Here is a 25,560-nt window from a genome sequence, read left to right on the forward strand (position 1 = left end):
ATTGTGTTAAGGCCCATATATAGCAGTTAACTTTCCATAAAAGACCAACATATCTGAAAATTGGACCACTTACCTAAGTGCACTTGGAGCTTACTTGGGGTCTAATATAAAGTTTAATAACAAAAAAGGAAAATAAAAGGATAACGTCCATTGAATTAAAATAGCAAACAACAATTTTAAAATACATTACATTGGGACTTACCTGGCAGTCCAGTGGTTAAGATTCTGTGCTCCCAATGCAGGGGGCACGGGTTCAATCCCTGGTCAGGGAGCTAAGATCCTGCATGCCACATGGCATGGCCAAAAAAAATATGTGTGTGTGTGTGTGTGTGTGTGTATTACACTGAGCTGAAATTGAGTTTAAAAAATATATACAAACTTTGCTTACAAGTGAGATTTTCATTAGTTTAATAATTTTCAAACTTTCTGTCTCTGCATTCAAAGTGTGATTTTAAAAACTCACTTATTTTTAAACTCTGCCTAAACTTTTCTTCCTCCCTTGTACATGCTCTATCTACCATGATTTCTAGACCATAATGTATGCATATGTTTATAACTGAAATGTATTTTCCTAAATTCTTAAATCAATGAGATAATAAACTCTATGAGAGCAAGAAGTATGCACCAGGAAAATTACTGCACTCCCTTTACATTCATGCTAGCGGCCATTGCTTAGGGTTAGTTTCTTTAGAAAAATACATGCTAACAGTAAACTTCCATGAAAATATTTGCTTCAGAATTTTCAAGGAAGGCTGTGGCTTGCCCAAAAGCATAACATTTAACAACATCTTTCAAGCCTGCCAAATCACATTGCCTATTTAGCCAATTCAGTGTGCATAATATTAATTTACTGTGCCGCAAAGGTAGTGCACTTTAAATATTATTAGGGGAAAGTATAATATATTTGATTTCCCTTTATGAGTCTCACATTGCTTGTAATTCAGTAGGGCTACCACATTTTCTGGGCAGGCTATCAAATAGGATGTTGTAATGATTTGCTTGACTAGTAGAGTAGATGAAAAACTATCAGTTCTGTCTCTAGCTGTTCTGTTTTTGAATTTCAAATTTACACAGTTTGAAACCATTTATTCCCTCTGTGGTTCTCTTTAAAAAATAAAAAGATTCTTTTATATTTTAAAGAGTTATAGTTTTAAAGAGTTAAACATGTCACACAAAATCAGTTAAGGTAATAGGATAGTGTGAATTTCAGAGAACAAATGAGAAGTCTTAGATTTAATTTGAAAATGCCAAGGAAGGGGCTATAGTACAATGCAAAAATTTTTGGTTTGATGAAAGGAAAACATAGGTCTTACTTGTAACTGATATCTTGGGGATGCTTGAATGCCTCAATTCTCTGTCTGCACTGCTATTCCTTTGTGTCTTCATGGAGATGTTGAGATGTTCTCTGATTCGTAAAATGTTACTTAACAAAATTATCTTTGGAATAATCCATTCGTTCTACAAACGAACTCATAACATTTCAGTAGACTTACTCCCTATATTAGACATTATCATGGATTCCTTGAATGACTGGGTGAATTCTCTTTGTGTACACTAAATTCTTAAAACTTCATCTTCTACATACCACTGTAAAGGAATCCCATTATTGTGTCAGGTTTATTATTTTATATCATTCCATTTCTTTTTTCAACAAATATTTATTGAGCAACTATTAGGTGTCAGGAATATTCTGGGTACTTAGTGCATATCAGTGGACAATACAGACAAAGATCTCTGCCCTGGTGAAGCTTATATTCTACTGGGAGAGACAGGAAACAAGAAACATAAAAAAGAAGTAAATAATGTAGTATGTTAGAAGCTGATAAGTACCATGGAAAAAGGAAAAAGCAGAGCAGCATGAGGATTTTTTTTGGTGCTGGGGTGGGGAGGAGCAGACCTCTGTGTTAGACTGGTCAGATTATTCGTTGACCGTGTGAAGGAAGTTGGCCAAGTAGAAGCTGGGGGAGGGGCATTCCAGGCAGAGGAAATGGCTAGCACTAAGGCCAAAAGCTGAGATAGTCCTGGCATGTTTGGGAGACAGCAGAGGCCACTGTGGCCAGAGTAGAATCAGTGAGGGGGAGAATAGTAAGAGAGTTAGTTGGTGCGAGAAGTAATGCAGGCCCGGATTATGTATGGCTTTTCTCTGAGTGAGATGGGGAGTCATTGCTGACCAGAGAAATGACATGAAATGACTTACATCTTAAAAAGGATCACTTGGGCTGTTGGGTGAGAATAGATGGAAGGAGTCAAAGGTGGATGAAGGGAGACGTGTTAATGAGGTGCTGCAGTTAATCAGCTGAGAAACGGTGACCATGACTTAACCAGAAAGGGGGCGAGGGCACAGGCAGTAAAGGAAGTGAGAGATGGTAGAAGTCTGGTTATATTTTGAAGTAGAGCCAATAGATTGGAAGAGGATTTTGAGAGAAAGAGGAGTCCAGGGTGACTCTAAGGTTGAACAGGTTGGCTTTTGTTTTGTTTTGTTTTTTGTTTTATTTTGTTTTGTTTTGTTTTTTGAGTAGGGGTGTTGGTGAAGACACTCAGGAGTCCTGTTTTAAACACGTGAATTTTGAGATGGCTGTTAGATACCCAAGCAGAGATGTCAAATAGGCAATCAGATATTTGTCTAGACTTTGAAAGAGAAGTCTGGGCTGGAAATGTAAATTGGCAAGTTGTTAGCATATAGATGGTAATTAAAACCATGGGTTGGAATGAGATCACCAAGGGAGTGAGTGTAGATAGAGACCTTCCTGAGTGAATTTCATGTATTTAGCGTTATTTACTCAGTGGGCCGATAAAGTTAAATACTCCCTCTTCTCTAAGAACTCATGGTTTGTATTTGACTACACATTTTCACAAGTGCAGGAGATGCCATTCACGTAGACTACAGTGTCTGGAGATGAATATTGCAATGGCCAGTATGGGGATGGGGGGAGCAGTGTGGAGAGACAGTTATATATTTCTGTATATTACTGGCCATAGTATGGTGTGATAAATGCTATTCTTGATATATGTAATGGAATTGTAATATAATATTGGTAATGTAAAATGTAATATAACTGGTATATGTCATGGAATTGTAGAGAAAGGAAATGTGAATTGACTCAGTGATAAGAAGTCAGAGTAAATTTAGAAGACTCTGTTCTCAAGTAATTTATCTTAGAACAGATTAATGTATAATAGCATTGTGTATAGTTAAAATCAAAATTAAGACCTGAACTGAAGGATCACTTGGCATTGTCCTTTAATAATCTATATTCAAGTCTACCTTTGGGCACCTAGTTTGTCTTCTGCATTCCCCCATTTTATTGCTAAAAAGGTTACTGAAGCCATTGCAGCACTGTTCATGGGTGAAGGCAGAGGTGGACCAGGAAGGAAGGCACAGGAATGACAACAGCATTCTTGGTTTCTATACTTGAGGATTCTGTTAGGAGTTAGCAGGGGTGGTGTGTCCCATGGTCAGTCCATCAATGTGGTCCTGTACCTTCCATTGTCTCTTTTCTGTGGCTTAGGTTGTAAAGGGATAGTTTGGAAAAAAAGGGTCTTCTGCTTTACGTTGTAAGCATTCTAAATCTCCAAAATAAAAAAAGAACCATCCCACCCACCATCCGTTCTGTGAAGTGTGATGCCTTTAACGTGACTTTCTATTCCCAGCTTTAAGGATACCCTTGAGTCCTCCACCAGTGGTTATTGGCAAAGTAGGTGAAAATTGTAGAAAATGCTTCCTGGTGAAATATATATATTCTCTCTCTCTCTCTCTCTCTCTCTCTCTCTATATATATATATATATATATATATGTTTAAAAATTTTTTGTAAGGTCTTTACCTTACAGAAATCAGCCTTGTGTCCTAGGATAAATAATCTCAAATATAAAGCACACCCAGGCCACAGCTGAATTAAAATTTTACTTAAAAATTGTAAATATTTGTATTTTCTGTCATTCATTTTATGAGAACCATGGCATAGTTCCTTGAAGACAGTTGACAATTTGACAATAAAAGTAAACTGTTATGCAAGACTAGAATTGGTACAGAACATAAATAGCAACATTTCACACTGTAAATAGCAACACTAAATCACTGGGCCTAAAACTTAGTTTTATGCATATTGCTGTTCTCTGTTCATTGTTTTCCCTTTACATGTAAGGTTGTTCTCAGTGTGTCACTTCTGTGCCCACTTTTGAAATTCTTCATTCTTTCAGGCACCCTTGATACTGCATCAGGCTATGTCCCAGCACTGAGCACAATACCCTGCATCCACACCCCTCTCAAGAATCATTTGTCAGTCTATTAGGTGTTGAATCATTGGTCACTTTCTCACATTTACATAGCTGCTGAACATCTGGATATGTGATCAACAATATTGCAATTCTGCATTCAAATACTTCCTGTGCTTTATTTCATATCATATTTACCAGTATTTCTCTGTCCTTGCTTGCTTATTTGTGTTATGTTCAAACTAATGAAATAAATGTAGAATAAACTGCTGCCAGTTCAGTTCATCTAGAGAATTAGCTGACATAGTGGCATGTGCAGTAACCCTAATCAGCATCAATTTATTTATTCAACAAATTTTTATTGAGCTGACTGCCAACTATTGTGCAAAGTGATGGGGATATAAAGGTGAATAAGGCAGGTGGAATCTCTGTCCTTGTGGAGCTTTTAGACAAGAAAACAGGTACAGTGTCGTGTAATAAGACAAGTCCAGGGTACTGTGGGAGCACATCAAAGGGTACCTGTATCAGAATTAGGTTCAGGTACAAGTGGCAGAAAACCCAAATAGCAGTAGTTTAAAGGAAATGAAAATTTTCTTCAACATGAATATCTGGAGGTAGACCATAGCTCCATGATGTCAGGGACTACTTCTGTCTTGTTGCTGTGCTACATGTGACCTCCATACCCAAAATCACTTCATTGTGCAAAATGGCTTCTCCTGCCCTAGGTCCACATTCCACCAGAAGGAAGTAGGAAAAGGAAAGAGAGGAACAGCCTTCTTAACTTTAAAAGACTTCCTAGAAATTGCTCAAACCACTTGCACTTACCTCCCATTGGCCAGAACTTGGTCACATGTGACCTAGCAGCAAGGAAGGCTGGGAAACGTAGTATTTATTCTGAGCAACCAGGAAGAAAAGGGGATGAATACTAGGGGACAACTAACAGTCTCTTCCCCAGGATTTCTGGGAAAATAGTTGCCCAAATTGAGATCTGGAGGTAAGTAGGATTCTCAGAAGAAGTGTATGTGTGTGTATCCTCACAGGAGGACAACATTCCAAAGAGAAGGAAAAGCTCAGGGAATTGAACACTGAAAAGAAACTGTTCTCCTTGGATGATAGTATTTGTGCTCTTCTTCTAGTTGGGCATTGACTCTTTCAGACTTAGAGGTGCTTGTGACACCAGTACATCCATGCTGTGATGAGAGAGATGGTGCATCTACCAAAGGGGAGAGGGTTGGAGCATCACTGCTCAGGTGTTTGCATGTTAATAAATGTGATTGGGAGCAGTGGGAGGGTTAATGGACAGATGATTAGATTGTTGGGAGAACATATTAATAGAAGTTAACATCACTCCTCTGTTTAAAATCTCCGTTTGTGCCAGAGCACTTATAAAGAAGTAATCACTCATGTATCTTGCTCCCATAGAAATAAAATCATGTTATTCATTAGTCTTTTGCTATTAGCCTCTATTACCTGTCATGTCCAAAGTCCCAAGTTTTTAATTTGAAGATTCATACTTGAGAAACCAATAGGGTCAAGGAAATAAGAACCAGTGTTTACATAAGTGTTTATTGGACTTTTCTTTATCATCTTTCAGGTCTTGTAGAAATTTGCCTGATGCACCCTCTCGATGTGGTGAAAACCAGGTAAGGTTCTGCATGAACAAGTTTTATTGACTTTGGCTGATATCCAAATTAAGATCTGTCAGAACACTAAATGCTAGAACTTGTCCTAGGCCGGTAGCTTCTCCCAATAATGGCATTTATATTTACTTCTTAAAGAAAATACTATTTGACAGATAAAATATAAGCAGTGAAAAGCATTTCTGGATAGAGGTCATCCGAAAGTATATAATATTTTACTGCCTTCACATGACAATCATAAGGTATAATTTGTGACTAAACTGATAAGTGAGGGAAATTTATCAAAATGATGTAAAAACTAAACTCTATCTAGTGAATTAAGACAGCAGACTTTCATTTGGCATTGCATATAACATATACGTTATATAGCATATAACAGATTGCTATTTAATAGTGAGCATTTTGGTGTGAAACTCCAAAATTTCAAGTAAACTTCTTAAATGGTGCTTAAAGAATTTATTCCTACAACTGTTTGCCAATACAAAGTGCCATATTTCCTAGAAAATGCCTTTGCTCTTAAATGCCTTAAAATCAGGGCAATGTATTAAATCTGTTTACCAAGAGAAAAAAAAAATCTTGTGGGTTTTAATATGATCTAGAGCAGTTTTTTAAAAGTTAACTCCATGGCTAAATTACTGAACTCTATTTTTTCATATTAAAAGCTCTGAAAGTATAGTGAAAGTTTCCATTTATTTGCATTGTGTAAAACGCAACAACACCATACCTAGGTTGGAGCTTAACAGCAAAAAGTGCCATGCAACAGTGATGGTCAAACAAACCCTTACTGCCACAATTAGGAAATAGTTGATGAGTCAGGCTGGTCATTGAAGGGACATGTTGCTTAATTTACCTACAGAGGCAACAGAATCTTAGTTAGGCTGGTTGCTGAAAGCAAGGAAAGGTGTCTGTGACATGCAAATAATATTACATTTCTGATAGAGATAGAGAAGATAAGAATTTGGCTTCTTTCTTAGTCAGCTTGGGAAGCTATAACAAAATTTCATAGACTGGGTGGCTTAAGCAACAGACATTTTTTACAGTTCTGGAGGCTGGGAAGTCCAAGATCAAGGTGCCAGTCAATTCGGTTCTTTTTTTTTTTTTTTTAGAAAGCAAGTTTAATTTTTTTTTTTTAAGATTTTTTATTGATTGATTGATTGATTGCTATGTTGGGTCTTCGTTTCTGTGCTAGGGCTTTCTCTAGTTGCGGCAAGCGGGGGCCACTCTTCATCGCGGTGCGCGGGCCTCTCACCATCGCGGCCTCTCTTGTTGCGGAGCACAGGCTCAGATGCGCAGGCTCAGTAGTTGTGGCTCACGGGCCCAGCTGCTCTGCGGCATGTGGGATCTTCCCAGACCAGGGCTCGAACCCGTGTCCCCTGCATTAGCAGGCAGATTCTCAACCACTGCGCCACCAGGGAAGCCCCAATTCGGTTCTTGTTGAGAGCCCTCTTCCTGACTTGTAGACAGTCACCTTCTTGCTGTATCCTCATGTGGTGATGGAGAGAGGAAGCTCTGATGTCTCTCTTTCTTCTTATAAAGAACACTAATCCCGTCATGGGGCTCTACCCTCATGACCTCATCTAAACCTAATCACCCCACCACCACCAAAGGCCATCATATTGGGGGTTAGGGCTTCAATATATGAATTTGGGGGGCCGCAAACATTCAGTCCATAGCAGCCTCAAGTCGCCAAGCCCAAACAGAGAAAGAAGGAAATCCAAAATTATATTCAAATGTAAGGTGGGTGTACTTCCTGGAGCATCTTTTATATAGAGTTCAGAAACAGAAAGCAAAACTCACTGGCCTTTCCTTCTTAGTTTCCATATTAACCTTCTTTGAAAAGCCAGATTATTGTTAATCTCTCTGAGGAATAAATTGTCTTTTTCATTTAATGGTAATTTCCTAAATTAGTGCAGTGTTCAAATGAGCAAGGAGAAATAAGAATGATTTAAACAAGACAATATTGACATTACGGTTACTCATTCATTCCCTCAATCCTTCATTCATTCATTTAGCAACATGTATTGAGCATCTAGTGCATGTGGGTTCTAGGTTAGCTCTGCCCTCAGAGAGCTCACAATCTGATGAGTTAATAGGAATCTCATCACAATGAATTTCAAAAACGGTATCATTTCATGGTACTGGATATGAATCGGATATTTCTTGAAATGGATGTGCCAGGTTATTGGGGCTTTATGTCTTCTTTTTTATATAGATATTTTTATGAAAAGGGCATTCATTGATTAGAATTAGTCACACACCCTTACCTAACTTCAAGGGAGAGGGAAAAGTACAATCCCTCCAGGGACCCTGAAGGAGAAGGGAACTGGATGGTGGATGGTATTTGACCTGCATAACAATAAAAACGGTATTGAATAAAGACTCACAATCATAGAATAAACTGAAAGCCCCAAACTTTTGCAGTTGGCTAAATCAGAAGTAGAACATGCAAGATTGGTAGCATTTATCACTGGGCACTAACACACAGGTGGTAGGGAGTGGACAGGACAGACTAAATTATTGCTGAAATCTTCACTATTATAGTACTGGAGATGACCACGTTTCTAAATAAGACAAACTGTAAACCATGAAGGATAATTCATGAAACCATGTAGCATTAGTGATTTTAGCAGGTTACTTTCCTTAATGACATCCAAGGGCATTGGATTCTAAGTTGTAGCAGGCATTGTCAGAGTGGGGCATGGGATACAGCAGGCCAAACCTCACTTGCTTCAGTTTTCTGTGGGCTGTTTTTGCCTCTCCTTGGATATTTTCCTTGAAGAATGGGACAATGAATTAATCTGAGCATGGAAATGGCTTATTTCCCACAACATCTCTTGTGCTGGAGTATGGCAAAATCAATAAGTTTAGTCTTTTGGGGTTCTATTTGTGCCTAATCCTTTTCTCTGCAGAAGGAAAGAAAATAGATTCTAAAAGTGTACTTCCAGATTCTTTCTTCACAGGAATTTTTCTTTCATCATTTTTTTTGCACTCTTTAAATTACCGATTCTGTTACACCCGGCTCGAGGGAGAGGGGAGGTGGTGGTGTTACCTAAGCCCAGGCACCAGGACTACCTGATGAAAGCTAGAACCACAGTAGATCTGTCGAGTGGTAGCTGGTCTCAGAGGAACCCCAGCCACTGCCAGATTTCCTGCCTGAGGCAGACAGGGAGAGGGGAAATCCTCTGGTTTCTCTCTTCTCTCTACCCATTAGTCTCTGATCAGTGCTCCTATATGCTGAACCCAAGGAAGACTGGGAGGCCCAGCCTGGCAGAGGGCTGTCCCTCTGCATAACAGAACAGAGCAGGACAAGGGAAGAGTGAGAAATGGTCTGAAGACAAACAAACAGAACTGACACACTGTTATTTTAGTGGGATTTGGAGAAAGAGCTGACATCAACACGCATTTTCTTTCTTTAAATTGAGATATGATTGACATATAACATTATATTAGTTTCAGGTATACAACATAATGATGCAATGTTTGTATATATTGCAAAATGATCACCACAATAAGTCTAGTTAACATTCATCACAGCACATAGCCACAATTTTCTTTTTCTTGTGATGAAAACTTTTAAGATCTACTCTCTTAGCATCTTTCAAATATACAATATAGTATTATTAACCATACATTACATCCCCAGGACTTACTTATTTTATAACTGGAAGTTTGTACCTTTTGACCATCTTCATCCTTTTTCCCCATCCCCATCCCCTGGCAACTACCAATTTGTACTCAGCATCTATGAGTTTGATTTTTTTTTAGATCCCACATATAAGCGAGATCATACGGGTATTTGTCTATCTCTGCCTGATTTATTTAACTTAGCCTAATGCCCTCAAATTCCATCCATGTTGTTGCAAATTTCCTTCTTTTTATGGCTGAATAGCATTCTACTGTATATATATATCACATTTTCTCTATTTAATCATCATCCATTGATGGACACTTAGGTTACAAGCATGCATTTTCAATTCAGCATGTTCAACAGGAACTCACTTTGCATTTTAAAAGATGATTAGAAGTTGTAACTGATAAGAAATAGCTTATTCTCCTCCATGTAAGTGTGGCTCTAGGGATAGACCTAATGTGAGCATAGGCTAACCACATGACAACAACCTTGTTCTAAATGTCCGCACCTGATTTTGCAGAGGAGATTTGGCTAAGATGCCGTAAACATGGTAGTTAGGTAGAATCAAGGTCTCCTTTGAGATTCTCCCCAGAGACATGCATATACACTGTTTTATAGTTCTGTTTATACACCAAGAACTTTGTGTACAGTTACGGTTGGACCCCCAGTTAAGAACCCATACCTACAAAAGACAAAAGACTATTCACTTGTATAACTACGAAGACCAAAGGCAGTTTAGTTTCTCACTTTATATCCTCCAGAGATTCATATTAAATAATCAGTAATATCTCATACATCTCTCATATTGTCTCTCTGTCTCTGTCCCTGTCTCTCTGTCTCTCCCCCTTTCCCTTCAGCTTTCCTCTCCCTACATGGGCTTCATTTTTGGCGTGGCTTCTCTCACTTGGCAGCAGGTGGCCTTAGCAGCTTCAAGCTTACATGGTCCTTGGTGTTTGTTTGTATTCTCTCTGAGACAGGATTACCTAGTATTTAAGAACCCTGGCTCTAGAGTTAGGCTGCCTGGGTTCAAATTCTGCTTCTTTATCATCCGTGTAACATCAGTTACAGGGAAGTTACTTAACTTCCCTGTGCCTCAGTTTTTCTCATCTTCAAATAGGAATAATGTGGTACCTACATTATTGTAGGAAATAAATGACTATACATATATATATATATATATAGTTTTATATATATATAGTTATATATATATAGTTATATATATAGTTATATATATATATACACACACACATACATACCTATATATGTACATATATTTATATGAAAGCATGGTGTTTAATACTGTGTCAGCAAAGGAAATGGGAACTACAAAGACAAATGGAGTTTATAAGGTAGTCAGGGAAACATGAGGGAGAATACAAAGTGTGAGAGAGGGGAAGTGTTTAATATGGAGTCAGAAGGTTTCAACTTTCCAAGCCGGAAGCCCTGTGTTATGTTAGTACTGCATTTAAATCCTTCCTCAGAAGGGTGTTTGCAACTAGAGAGTCCTTCTGGCTCTGAGGGCAGGAGAGCATCAGTTTCATCTGTGTGTTCCTGTTGACATCATTTTAGGGCTGTGTGCTGACGTTTTTAGGTAACCCCCGTGGCAAGCACAGTGCCTGGCCTCCAGGAGGTGCCCAGTGAATGCTGTTGAACAAATGAATAAATGAGTATTGGGAAACAATCAGAAATAATAGCCCTATGAGTTCTATGGCCAAATTGGAATGTCTAGAAAATGAGTAATATGCAGCTGTGTTGTCTTCATTGAAAAACTTAAGATTTCATGAAAGAGATGGGAAGTGAGAATCTGTTGAAATAAAAAGGGTGAAATGACTTGATAGGATGGTGGGCAAAAACATTTCAAGCTTTTGGTGGAGTTTTGGAGACTGGACTGGGGAAGAGTGAGATGAGAGGGTTTCCAGTAGGCGCGTCAAGATGAAAGTTGGGTGGAATGAACCTGCACACGGCATCGAAGGTACCGAGGGAGCACGAGTGACAAGCTTTGAGATGAAAAGCAAAATGCTGGACTTCATCTAGGACAGCACTGGCTAATTGAAATACAATGCATGACACATACATAAATTTAGGTTTTCTAATAGCCACAATTTTTAAAGTAAAAAGAAACTTTTTATACAATTACTTTTAACAATATATCTCATTTGACTGTATCTTATTTGAGCTCATTTATCTAAAGCATTGTCATAGCAACATGTTAATCAATATAAAAATTATTGAGATATTTTGCATTCTTCTTTTTCATACTCAGTCCTTGAAATCTGGTGCCTATTTTACACTTAGAGCACATCTACATATTGATAGTCACATTTCAAACGCTCAATAGCCACATGTGGTTAGTGGTTATGGGATTAGACAACACAAGCCTAGAGTGCAATGGGGAAAGGACTTCTTTAAGGGGAAAGAGAGGTGGTCCAGTGGTTCCTTAGTAAGAAAAATACTCTTGCTTAAAATGGGTTGACAGTTGCAAATAAACAAGGTCCTAGGTGGGAGGGAATTCTACTACATATGCATTTGATGGTCTGTACTGGTGTGTAGAGAGTGGTATTCAAAACCCCACAGATTTATCAAAGTCACAGTCCAAGGGGGTTTTAGCTTACATCCCCTTCACACTTTTATTCCCAGGAAGGGAAATGACTCATTGTGCTTCAGGAAGATGGAATTACTGAGGTGTTCATTCTCTTTGGCCCAGAGTCATTTTTCATCATTTTTGTTTTGTTTCATTTTTGAATGGGGCATAAATCAGGTGCAAATGAACTAAATTACCCATCCTGTAAAGACTGATCTTTTAAAAGCCTGTCCTGTCAAAGAGCTGTGAGACATGTCTTTTTGGTGGATGCTGGGGAAGGCGGGGAGAGGTGGGGGTGAGGAGCGTCCTGACAGCTCCTTACAGATGCACAGTTATAGGCTGCTGGTGAGTGGACAGGCCAATACATACCTTGGCTTTCATCCTTCCTCACATTAGGACTTAACTTGCCCTGAGAAGTCTTATCATACTTCTCTCCAAACATGTTAATCACTGTGTGAATTCTAAAGACTCACATGGTTTGAAAATTTGGCATCCACATGTCATTATATAAGTGCTTATGGGGCTTTTACTGAAGCTGTTGAGATTGATTTACACACTCTCTCTCGGTGGCTCCCAAACCCCAGACCTGCTGAATCTGAAACTCTGAGGGTGGGGCCTATGGATATTTACACGTAACAACCTCCTGGGTGAATCTTAAGGCTGACTGGTCACTGGGTCAGCCTTTGGGAACCATGGCTGAATACCCCATAGGCAGTTCTGTAAAAAGTCTTCATGTAAAGAATTCTTTTTGTGTGTGTGTTAAACATCTCATTAACCTGTGGTTCTCATTGGGTTTTTTTCTGTAAACCGCTTTGTTAGCAGTGACGGGAAGTGGTAGGGCAGAGGTTTCCCTGCGGAGCTCATTCTGTGGTTTGTGAGAGTGATATGGGAATATATTATCTACAGCCAGAGAAAACACATTCTGTCATACTGAGTGAGGTCACAGGGGCAAAAAATCAGTGCCAGGCGATGGGAGAGGAGTGAGCGTCGGTTGTTACAGAGGGAACGTAAATGGCTCTGATGGGTAAAAATGATTTAGAGGCATAAGCCCACCACAAACTTTATTAAAAAGAGAAATCTGAGGACAGGCTATGGTGAGAGGCTGCTTTGTGAGGAGCGCAGCAGAGAGCGAGGAGCTGGGGCTGGGGAACATCCACACCTCCCTTTACAGGGGGAGGGGAGCACAGCAGTGAACTTGAAAATGAACACTTAATTTAGAGGTTGGAGAGGGGACATGGAGCAGCCATTGGGGCCAACAGAACAGCAGGGTGGAAACAAGGAACGAAACTTTTTTTTTTTCCCCAGTAGATCCTCTAAAAAGAAAAGAAAAGGAAAAAAATCCTTTTATAATGGGGAGAGAACAGTGGAAAAAGTTCAGGATGGAGTATAAAGTCAAGGCAGTAGAGTCTATAGGATTTAAAAAATTACAGAGCAGCTGAGAGGGTTATTTCCATATGTTAACAATTTGTCCGTGGTATAAAACATTGAGATCACATTCAGGGTTAGACCATGGTTATGCCTGATTTCTCACCATGCATAGAAATCCAGGGCTAGACCACTGTCATGGCTTGTTTCTAACCATGGAGAGAATGTGACTGAAGTAAAGCAAGCAAGGAGTAGAACCACATTTTTATAAACTATATTTTTGTTGCATCTTTGTCATTTAGCTAAATCAATCAGTGGCAACTCATAATAGTATAAAATGGTTACAGAATCCCAAAAAACATTGGTGTAACTTCAACTTTGCTTTTGAAGTTGCATGACCATATCCGGGTTTCTCTGGGATTTGTTTTATTTAATTGAAATGTCTTTCTGTACTTACTGAGCCAAAGCAAGGAAGTCCTGGGTGGTGGGCACACTGCAGCTCTGCATTGATTGAGTATGTCATTCTTTCCATGTAGTCATCATTAAAGATTTTATTTATTAACATAATCAAATAAAAATGGCACACAGGATGGATAATATACTTGGAAGAGGTAGAGGTGACAATTTTTAATAGTTTTTTTTTTTTTTTTTTAATTTATCCACTTATCCATTTATGGCTGTGTTGAGTCTTCGTTTCTGTGCGAGGGCTTTCTCTAGTTGTGGCAAGCGGGGGCCACTCCTCATCGCGGTGCGCGGGCCTCTCACTATCTCGGCCTCTCTTGTTGCGGAGCACAGGCTCCAGACGCGCAGGCTCAGTAATTGTGGCTCACGGGCCCACTTGCTCCGCGGCATGTGGGATCTTCCCAGACCAGGGCTCGAACCCGTGTCCCCTGCATTGGCAGGCAGATTCTCAACCACTGCGCCACCAGGGAAGCCCCAGAGGTGACAATTAACTATGCTCTCCTTGGCATATTGTAGGGCTGCAGTGAATATGTGTTAAGTGAATAAATGTGTGCTTTAAAATGCCATTTGCTCCCACCTAAGTTCTTTATTACAAATTAAATTCGTCATTGCCAATGAGTTCATGCAAACTTTAAAAGGTCCCACATTTGTATAGTGATTTAATTAAAAAGACTAATATAATCTAAGCTTGACCCTAAAACAAGAGAAAGTAATCCTGTTTGTGCACTGTTAAGAATGCTGCATGACATTCTAGATACCTGTGACTTTCTGGGGAAAGACAGAAGGTTTGGGGATGAGAGACCATAACCCCATGAAGAGATTTCATTAATATTACTCCTGGGATTCTTACTTTGACAATGTTCTGCCTCTTTGGGAAACAAGGGTTGTATCTACACTGTGGAAAACTCAGAGGGGCCCACAGTAGACAGCCCCACTGAACATAAACCCAGGCCACTGGCGGGGCTGGTTGCAAAAGCTTCCTGATCCATAGGAAACACTCCATGTACGTGGGCCTTTGCTGCTACCGAACAGTTTTAATCATTTCTCCAGTGGCCCAATAATAATGAGGAGGAGATAGAAAGAGAGGACATCTAAGGACCTGTTGCTCTGAGGCACTGGAAAAAAAATTGGTCCCAAAGATCTTATGCAGAATAATCTTGCTACCATAGGCTAAAATTATTTTTCAAATTTCTTAATAAGGAAAAAAACTTTTCTTTTAAAAAAAATCCAGCCAGTTCTCCCTACATAAAATAACATAGTTCTATTAGGTTAAATCAACTGTAATTCACTTTATAATCTTCAAATATTTCTAATCTTTCTTTCTTTGTCTGTCTTTCTTTCTTTCTTTCTTTCTTTCTTTCTTTCTTTCTTTCTTTCTTCCTTCCTTCCTTCCTTCCTTCCTTCCTTTCTTTCTCTTTCCTCCCTTCCTTCCTTCTTTCTTTTCTTTTCTCTATTTTGTAAATGGAATTCTTTTTAAAATTACTTCCTAGAGGAGCATACTATTTTTATGACTCACATTGTGGAACCTTTGTAAAATGTTTCATCTCTCCTTAATTTGTGTTTTTGTCTAAATTTTTAAAATACAGATTTGGTGTTTGTTTAAAGTACAGTAGCTATTGTTCCTCAACTAATGAAGTGGGCTTAGAAGATTCTCCCTTAGCTAATAAGTAAGGCGTGTTCTATTTTGACACTTCTGTCTTCCTTCTGCTTAACTGCAAAGGCTTTTCCTTCTATGAGGAGCCCAGCCTGGAGGATGAGGAGAAGCATCTGTCCACTCTTCATGCCTGCCAATGGGCTTCTCCAGACATCCTTTTTTTTTTTTAAGCTGAAAGGTAAATAATTCTTAAATGGCTTTCTTATCTTTGTCATGGGAAAGTGAATTACTTCTAAAGTGAGTGTCAGCATGAAGACTACTTCCTCTATTCCCCCCCCCCCGCCGCCCCACCCCGTCCCCATCCAGGGTTATATCCCAATTGCTTTAAAAATTTCAGCAACTTCATTTAGCGAATGCCCATCACAGGTTCCCCTATAATGAGATATTTTGCCTTAACCATGGCTTAGATTCCAATTTTGGATTATTAGAATAGAATATGCCTATAAAATATAGGAATAAAATAAACTGATTTGGGATTATTTTGAATTAAAAAACAAATGGGAAATTTTTAAGTGTTTTTTAATGCAGTCATAAACTTTTCTCAGATAATCATCTATTTTAAGTACAGGTTTTGGGGGAAAGAGAGAATCTGAAACTAATAACCATGTCTATTTTGAGATAAGCTCTAGCTCTAAATTCAAGAAGTAAAGTAAAAGTTCAAAATGTTTGCTGTTTATTTGGCTATAGTGCTTATTTTATTTTAAATGATTTCTAGTTAAACTCTAAGCAGTGTCACCAGTGAAAATAAAATTCTTATCAGAGGTGTTTGTTCCTCATCTGCGTTTATAAAGAGCCTGTCTCAAAGAGCTGGAATATTCCTTAAAAGTCATGTGCCATGCAGGAAACGCTTTAGGTTACTTACTTGGGTGCTTCCTGTATCACCAGAGAACCAAAAGTGTTGAGAAAGGAGCTGCTTGAGAAGAGAAAGCACAACTGTGAGCTGACCCTTGGAACCTCGGGCCCTGCCCATGGGATAGCTGCTTTTGAGTTGAGCATATAGTGGGAATGATGCCGAATGAAATCGGAATTGCTGGGATTGTAGCACAGCTGAAAACTATGGTTATCATGGGCATGCTAGAAGATTGTTTTTCCTTTTTGTGAAGCAAGAATAAAAATCATAAATTTCTTTAGACAAACATAAATCCAAGGCTGATAATGTAATACCATAACTGTGAACCTTGACCAAAATTGATAAAAGTTGTTTGAACATTCCTGGAAAATCGATTAATTCTCAAAATATTCTTGTTGAGATGGCTTAAATTGCCTGTATTGCTTTTGCTTTGCAGTCAGGGCACAGCTGAGATTTAGTTTTGACATAATGAAGAAGTTTGCAAGATGATAAATAGAGCTGTATATTCTCTGGATGCAACTCTACGTGCTCTGGGCCAAATTCCTACAGAATAAAATTTTCCCATTTGGGGCTTATTGAATAATATTTTCTCCAGTGAAACTTTTGCAAGTACTGAATAGGTTACATACTTTCATAGCAAAAACAATCCAAAATTAAACTGACTATCCTCAATTTTTGGTAATCAAACTCTATCTGGGATATGCATTTCTCTTTTTTATGAAGAAACACAACATATGGCAAATGTCTATCAGATCTAATTCAGTACTGTTAAATTCTCAAGAAAAAAAAGCCTTTAGAATTTCAATTATCTCTGTATTTGTGTCCTTTTAAATTCTGAAAAGTAACCAGTAACCAGCATACTTAAAAAAATTTTTTTTTCAGATGTTCTCAAGTGGGAACTGGTTAGAATTCTGACCCATTTTCCTTCCAAAAGAACAGGTTAGCAGAAATGATCCCTTTGTAGACAGGCTTTAAGTGTCAAGTGAGAATGTGATTAACACATTAACTCCAAGAGACATCTAATCAAGCAGGAAGATGAATGGAGGAGCCCAGCATTCTGGTTCAATGCTGTCGGCTCCAGCGATTGGAGTCAATGGAACGCTCGGGGACTTGATTCTTCCCCTGGAAATGAAGACTAGTCTCCTAAATGATCTCAGAGTCTTCTTCCAGTTTGATATTCTGTTTCCAAAGCCACGTTTTCATTGCTCAAAAATAACGTGATCTTAGTACATGTCCAGCAGTGGGATTTCTCTGTTGAACATACCAAGCTTTCTCCTGTCTCAGAACCTGTGTGCTTGGTATCCCTTCTTCTGGAAGGACTGGCTCCTTCTCAACCTTCAGACCTCGGCTCACTTGTCATCTCCTCTGAGAGTCTTCCCTGGCCGCCTCATCCAAAGTGGCCTCTTGTGCTTCTCTCTTTCTCATTACCCTGTTGATCCTTTTGCTGTAGTCTTCTGATCTCGTCACGTTGATTTCTTTGTGTACTCATTAACTGTTTGTCCACCTCCCCTGGAATGTAGGCTGGGACCTTCTTTCTCTTGTTCACTGATGTATGTATGCAGTGTCTAGAAGAGTGTTGGCACAAAGTAGGTGCTCGATAAGTACTTATTGAATGAAGGTAGTTTAAAAATTGATGCATGTATATTTTAAAATTATGTATTTGGAAAAATAAAACAAACAAAAACACTAAGGTTGTCTTTTGCTCCAGTCATGAGCCAAGCTTCACACAAGGGCAATTCACATACTTTATGCAATTCACATATTTCTTTTGGCCACGTAACCTGGGCATTTTATACAGCACATGTTGTATTTTCTTCAGTGCTCAACTTGTGGTTTATAGCTTTATACCACAGAGAATTAGAAATGATATTCATATATTCACTCTGTGTCAGTGAATTTTCCAGGACCTCTGCACCCGACGCTGTTTTACTACTCCTGACACTGTGAAATTTTCATCTAGACGCAGGATAGTTGTGTTTCTCTCAGTCCTGTCCATTCTTCTCTGCCAAGGTTCAAGGCTCTTTTTTCCGGTGCAGTGCAGGGACGACCCCTACCCACTACCGTGGAAAGAGAAGGACTCACTCTCGTGGGTGATGCGAGGACTGGTGGGCTTCCTGAGGCCAGCCTGGACACTCCTTAAGGAAGTGTTTTTAGTGCACACAGTTATTTTTACTTGCACAGCTTATCAGGCTAGTTTTTTTGTTTGCTTGTTTCTAATGAATAATGCCAGATGGAGTAGGGAGAGACTATTGCACTGCTCAGTGGATTGGCCTTGCCTCTTATTGAATTAAAAAGTATAGAAATCTCTTTTTGATCAGGATTTGCTAGGGATCTTAAGCTTTTTCTTTTTCAAAGCAACCAGGATTAATAGAGTAGTAGTGTCAAGCAGGGCTCTAGCTCCATTTCAAAACAAAAATAATGCATGACTTCCAAAAGTAATATTTTCTAGGCTCTTCTCCTGGAATCTGAGAGAGGCAGAGGCGGGGGAGAGGGCGTGGAGGAAGAGGGAGAGGGAGAGGGAGAGACTTATTAAGAAAATGTTAATCGTTGCTTATGAAGTAATAATCTTGGAATAATTTTTGGCTTTTTGCTATGCTTGGTCCTAAAGAATCTCAAATTAGCATTTCTGTTTCCTTGTTACATACTGAAAACTTAAGTAGATTATTTATTTGGTTTCCTTTTAGTACAAAAACAGAGAAACTTTTAGGTTAAATAGGAAAAAAAGAAAAAGAAATGACCTCGAAATTTATCCTCAGGTTGAAGAATTGGAAAAGAACTATTGCTTTACATTTTGATTTCCCGGAGTGTGAGAAAACTGTCCCTGTCCAGATGCTTGCCAAGTTCTCAGAGAACACTTAAGAGTGTTTTTGGGGAGCACAGGGAGATAGTCAGGGTCTTGTATGCGGGTGTTCCAGGTTTCAAACTGCAACAAGGGAACAGGAGAAAAGAGGGAAGCATTCCCAAATCAAACATAACTCTCAGGAAATGAGCCAGAACACCTGTGAGAGGTCGGGGGTCAGAAAAGACAAACTCAGGGTTCGCTATTTTGATCACATTACACAAAAGAAAATGGTCATAGATAGTGGACAGAAGAAAATCTGGAATTTTATGGAGAAGTTAGGAACTAAGGACTCTGCTGTTCTAAAACTCCTTTCTCCCATGACTCTATGATGTTTCAAAAAATATTTTCAGAATTGACACTGAAACTTTCTGGTGGTCTCTTGTTGCTTAAGCATCAGGTTGAGGAATTATTTATCTCTTTCTCGTAATTCCCAGAGGTTCACTTCTGGGAACCTTCTGAGGCGGATTCTTTGGCCAGTGCTTACAAGGCTCTTGGCGGGGCGGGGGTCCAACAGTCAGAGACAGAGAGACATCACAGCCCTGAATCATGGGCAATTCACTTCTATGGAGAGAAAAGAGGTTTGCAAACGTTACTTCATGGGACCTCCTAGGGAAAAAGAGGGTGTTTTTTCCATCTCATTTCCCAGCTCCAAATTCTCTGAAATCTGCTTGATTTTTGCCAGGTGTCAAATTATAACCCTCCTTGTCAACCACAAATGACTAATGATTAGCCTAATGACTATGAAAAGTTTGAAACTCACATTTACATTGTAACTTACTGGCTACATTGTATTTTCATAAATAGGGAAAACAAATTTTTTTGTCCCCAAAAGCCAATAAAAACAAAGTTTTAGAATCTAGTTGCAATATTCATTTGCAGTTGTTGACCCTGCAGGTGCTCAATGAGAAACAAAATGGGAGCTGCAGCGGCCCATCTTCAGGCCTGCAGCCGGCCAGCTCAGCAAGCGATGCCATTGCCCTTCTCCTGGGGAGAGTTAAGAGATGTCAGCACCGCTGGGCACAATATTTGACCCTTAAACTCTTTCATATACAAGCAGCTGTTTTCCTCTTTTCACCATTCCCTGAAGGAAGCAGGAGGGCTGAAATAACTGATACTCTTTTTTTTTTTTTTTTTAATCCCCCTTGCATAACGTAAATTTAAAACTTTAATTGAACGATGACCAATTTGCTCGCTGGCCGTTTACTGGTAGGCTGTCGTGCTCAAAAAAAGCCTTTGCATAATTTTCTTTTCTTTACATTGTGTGTAAAAGGAGCAAGGTCTCAGCAAGTTTCCTCCATATTTACTCCTGGCCCCCAGTGTGTGCCTTGAGAGCTCATAAAAACAAATCTGCCTCTCAGCCGGCAAGTCGGTAATGGGATCTGGAGCCTCTCTCCGCAAGGTCACCTGTTTAAATAGACTCCCAGAGAGCTGCCTGAAAGGTGTTTCCATCCTCGGGCCTCTCGCTGCCTCGCTAGCTGTCTTTTAGGAAGTGAGCCTTCCAGTGTGGGTCCTGCCTCCCGAGGAGTCTTCGTACTGCCCGTCTGCACTGCAGTTGATGATAAGAGATCTGGAGACCCAACCCAGGCAGACTCAGACCCCAGGTCTAAGATAAAGCACACTTTAGACTCTAAATACAAAGAATTACCTTTAAAATTAAAATAGAACTGTATCCCATTTGCTGCTAGAGTGCATTATAGAGTCGTCACACCGTAGTAAACGTGAAAAGACCCCGTGGCAATGTGAGGGCTGTAAAAATCATTGTGAAAAAAGAAGCCAAGAGTTGTTCACAGGAATTTAATGGCTGTTTGCACCAGGGGCAAGCTTCCTTGGACCGCACAGCAGACAAGCCTCCCCCAGATTACATGAAAAAACAAGCCAAGTATTTGTGATGCTCGTTCTGATTCCACATTTTTTGTGTGGGACATGCTTCCAGTGTCCAGCTTTCAGTCTCCACAGATCTGTCTCCTTCCTGCCCCTCTGTCCCACAATTAAGCGCAATTCCTGCCTTGTTCAGGTTCTAGCCAAATTCACTCAGTAAGTGGCCCTGTGTGCCCTCCTCTACTGTACCAGCCGTGCGCCAAGGTGTGGGGAACCCAGGGCTTCTTCCACATATGGATCACCCCCTGTGTCTGGCACAGCCCTAGCCAGCTCCAGATCTCTCCAAAATGGTGCTAGTGGCCCCCTTTCCACTGGCTTCTCCTGACTTAAGAAGGGAGGGAGTCTTGGCGTCAGCAATTCAGTGAGGTTGTCCCCCCAGCACCCACTACTGGAACTGCCAGTCTCCAGAATCCCCCCCTCTCTTTTTACAAGCCATGTCTGAGCAGCCAGGACTCAAGGCTGAGATCCAGATCAGGACTGGCCTGACGGCTTTGGAATCAAAGAATGAAGTCAGGGTAGAAACAATATACAGAAGGACAAGCTCAAGAGAGGGAGAGCAAACAAAGCCGGCAGTTCCTGGTTAGGGTCATAAAGCTCCTACTTCCTTTACAGACCAACAATAAACAGAGTCAGTCACCAATCAGTAAACATTCCTCACACACGAGTGGGGATTTGTGTTCAAAGACACCAGATTGGACGCCGACTTCCCCACCTTGCTTTTCCCTTCCCCCAACGTAATAGGGATCCTAAAGAAACTTCTTTCTCTGTAAGGTTAACCTGGGTTTCTCAGTCTCAGCTCTTCTGACACTGTGGGCTGGTTAATTCTTTGTAATAGGGGGCTGTGCCCTGGGCATTAGTAGAATGTTTTAGTACCATCCACAGCCTCTACTCACTAGATGCAGGAAGCACCTTCCTCCCAGTCTGACAACCAAAAATGTCTTCAGACGTTGCCAAATACCGCTTGGGGGACAAAAATCACCCTCTACCCCCTTTCAGAGCCATTGGGTTAAACAAAGGATCGAGTCCACTGGTCTCATGCGTGATAGGCTTAAATATCGATATGTGACAAATGTGACAAATGCCAGTGAGGCATCAGAACACGTACGATGTTATAACCCAGAACATGCAGTACTGCACTTCGGGAGTTGCTCGGCAGGCGGGAAGAGCAGTGATTCTCAAACTTCAGTATGTGTCAGAGTCACCTGGAGGGCTGGTTAAAACACAGACGCCTTAACCCCACCCCAGCGTTACTGATTCAGCCGGTCTGGGTGGGAGCCAGTAATTTGCCTTCCTGACAAGGATGCTGATGTTGGTGCTCCTGAAAACCACAGGGCTGGACCTTTCTGGATTGGCACTTGACCTATCAACGGTGAGGTAGCTACAGATGAGGAAGCTACATTGTTTGCAGCCTTCTCTGTGTCTGTATCTTCCTCTTCGTCGCCCACCGTCCGGTATCACATGACTTCTTTCTCCCAGGGTCTACTTGATGGTGCCTCCCCCTTTGACCGTTTTTCCTTGGAAGATGCCCCCAATTTTTCCCAACTACTTGGCTAGCTAGAACTTTCAGTTTGGCTGTTTGTTCCTCAGGTCTACTTCCTGCTCTTGAATTAACCCATACTTAACGTGTCAGGAAGTACTGATGGACACTTCTGGGTGCTTGTTAATCCTCCTCAGATTTCACAAAACAAACTACCAAGCCGTGGCATACCAAGAAGGTGGCTTGCCCAGCAGGGAAGAACGTATTTTATCACTGACATTGTTCATAATTGCCAGGGCATGGTGATAATAAAAAGCAAGCCAAAATTTATTATTTTTTCAAAATTCTGTACAGACAGTGCACCTCCTTATCGTCTGCACCTCAGGCAGACTGCTGTCATCACTTGCCCTTGGTAGTTTCCAAGGACAGCAAAATACCTCCCCAGCCTCATGCCCTAGAAAAGTATAAAAGACACCAATTACTCTTCCTGCACTACAGGTTTCTGTACGTTATAGGTTTCTTAGCAGGTGCTTTACTGAACTCTGTGACCATTCATCGTTCCCCTTTGTTGATGAGATCAAATCCAGACTCCGTAGCATGACATATGAGGCCTTTTGTGGAAGACCGCAACTTACCTTTTTCAGAATCCACTGTATTCACTGACTCTGATCCATATACCTACCATCTGCACCAGACTATCATTTATTATTCCCCAGACATGGCCTGTAACTACACATAATAGTGATGATAGTAATAAAAATAATTAGCAACTACCTTATTGAACATTTCCTATGTGCTATGTACCGTTCTTTACCACGTTGTCTATTTTAATCCTTCCAACAATCCTGTGAATTATTATACCCGTTTTACCGATAGGAACCTGGAACTTAGGTCAAGAAATGAGTAAAGAAGGGAGTCAGGATTTGAACCCAGGCAATCTGACTCTATACATTGGACCTTTCTGGATTGGTACTTTACCTACCAATGGTGAGGTAGCTACAGATGAGGACAGTATATTGTCTTAAGCCTTCTTTCTCTCATCTTTAATTTTCTGTGTTAATCATCTTTAATTTTCTGTGTTAAGCACAGTACGCACTATTTATATTTGCAATGATTACTCTCACCCAGCTTCTCCTTGGGCAAATTCTGTCATCTTTCAAAACTCAACTCAAATATAACTACTTCCATGAATCCTCTTCTACATCTCCAAATGGAATGAACCATTCCTTTCTCTGACACTGAATAAAGCTCTGTACGTGTGTATGTGTATGTATGAGGGCACATGTGCCATGTGCATGTGTGTCTATATGTAATATGCATGTTTCATATCATAGCATTAATAGATTTTTGTAGTCCCCTCTGTTAAAATATGAGATCATGTCACATTTATATTTGTACTTTTAGCATCTAACATTGTGCGTGGTACCATATAGATATGATATATGTGCTAACTGAGGGAGTGAGTAAGTAAAGGAATGATACATCCCAACTTTAAATACTGCTTTCAATGTACACTGTCCACATCAATCTACCCGTTGTAAAACATGAGTTGAAGCGAAGACTGAAACATATACTTCTCGTTTCTATAGTTTAAAAGATTTCACCCTACGCAGTCTTGTATAAGAGAGGGAAAAAATAAGACAGTATATGAACTGTGCTCTCTAATCCAAGTGGAACAAAAGCACCGGATGCATAATGCAGCCGTGTTTGTTGGAGGGTCTCAGAGGACACCTAAGACCTCTGAAAAATAGGGTGTTGGCTGATGAAAGTCCCAGGGATCAGACCATTAAAAAGCTGTGGCATTTGTCACTGGTCCAGCAGAACCAGGAGTAGCCAAGCTGAAGCAACTGCAGCCGTCAAAGCACGTCTCCCCGTTATAACCAGTTATTTATTGGAGTAAGTGCTAGTTTGCATGTCCACATGGGCAGAGGAAGGGCTTTGGAGGAGTGAGATAGCAGGCAGGCCCTGCCTAGGAACTGGGTGCTGATGACTTGGGCTGCGAGCAGGAGTCTTGGGAGGTGAGGAATTAAGCTGGTCCTGGCACTGCTTGGCATATTAGGAAATGATTTCTAGAAGTTAGAAATGAATGCTTAGATATAAAAAACAGTGTGCCCTAGCCACACCGCACTTCAGAGAGGGCTGTTTGTTTATAAGAGATTAATCAATTGAAGTATGGAGTGTTACGCTGAGAAGTGTTCAGACAGTCTGCTGTGAAATGCTTTACTTGAGTACAACATTCACTTGGTTGGATCTCAGATTTTGCAGTTTTGGGGTTGTCCTTGGGAGATTTTAATGGAAGCAGAGCCCTGCCAAAACATTTATCTGGAATATGTGATTCATATCTTATCATTACCGTTTTCAAAAGAACAATTTAATTATACTGTTTCCCCCTGAACAACTGTTGTTTTGTGCCAAATTCCTTTGTAATATTTTATTTTATTTTGGCTACTGAAACAATCATACAGTATAAGTACTTTGCTGCACTCCTGGTTTTCACAATAAGAATGTCACAATTTATTACCAGGGATATATGTTCTAACAGATTTACAATTTTCCTTTTTCAGTGCATGGAAGCAATTTGATCCCATTTCATGTTTATGATATTCGTTATATTCAAATTTGGTATATTTGGTTTCCATGTAAGATTTTAGGAGTGTTTCCTGTATGGTTTTTTAATATGTGTATTTAAAGCTGAATATGGTTAGCTGTGTGTTTGTCTTGGAAATATTCGAATGACAATTTTCTTATCCAGAATTTCCTGTATTATGCCTAACACATGATGGTAGACTCCCAAAGAATGCTATGACCATGCTCTAAATGCACAAACAAAAAAGCCAGTAGGAATTTATAAATTTATGTGAAGGTAGACTTCAATTTTTCTAGGTTTTTATAATCTTGTGAAAATTACATATTTCACATAATATATGAATTTGGCACTCCAGAAGGGTCAAGTTCAGTTATGTAAT

General features: G+C 39.9%; 1 protein-coding gene across 6 annotated transcripts in view; it reads left to right on the forward strand.

Annotated features, from left to right (window-relative positions):
• The window catches only part of SLC25A21 (solute carrier family 25 member 21), a 516,682-nt gene that overhangs the window by 299,477 nt on the left and 191,645 nt on the right, over positions 1 to 25,560 (forward strand). For all 6 annotated transcript variants that reach the window (XM_082452248.1, XM_082452250.1, XM_082452249.1 and 3 more), the window contains one exon: positions 5,809 to 5,857. In XM_082452248.1, the coding sequence (XP_082308374.1) occupies positions 5,809 to 5,857 (49 nt within the window). The remainder of the gene's footprint in view (positions 1 to 5,808; positions 5,858 to 25,560) is intronic.

This window comes from Balaenoptera physalus, assembly GCF_965194825.1.
Source record: "Balaenoptera physalus genome assembly, chromosome: 2".
Taxonomy (NCBI): domain Eukaryota; kingdom Metazoa; phylum Chordata; class Mammalia; order Artiodactyla; family Balaenopteridae; genus Balaenoptera; species Balaenoptera physalus.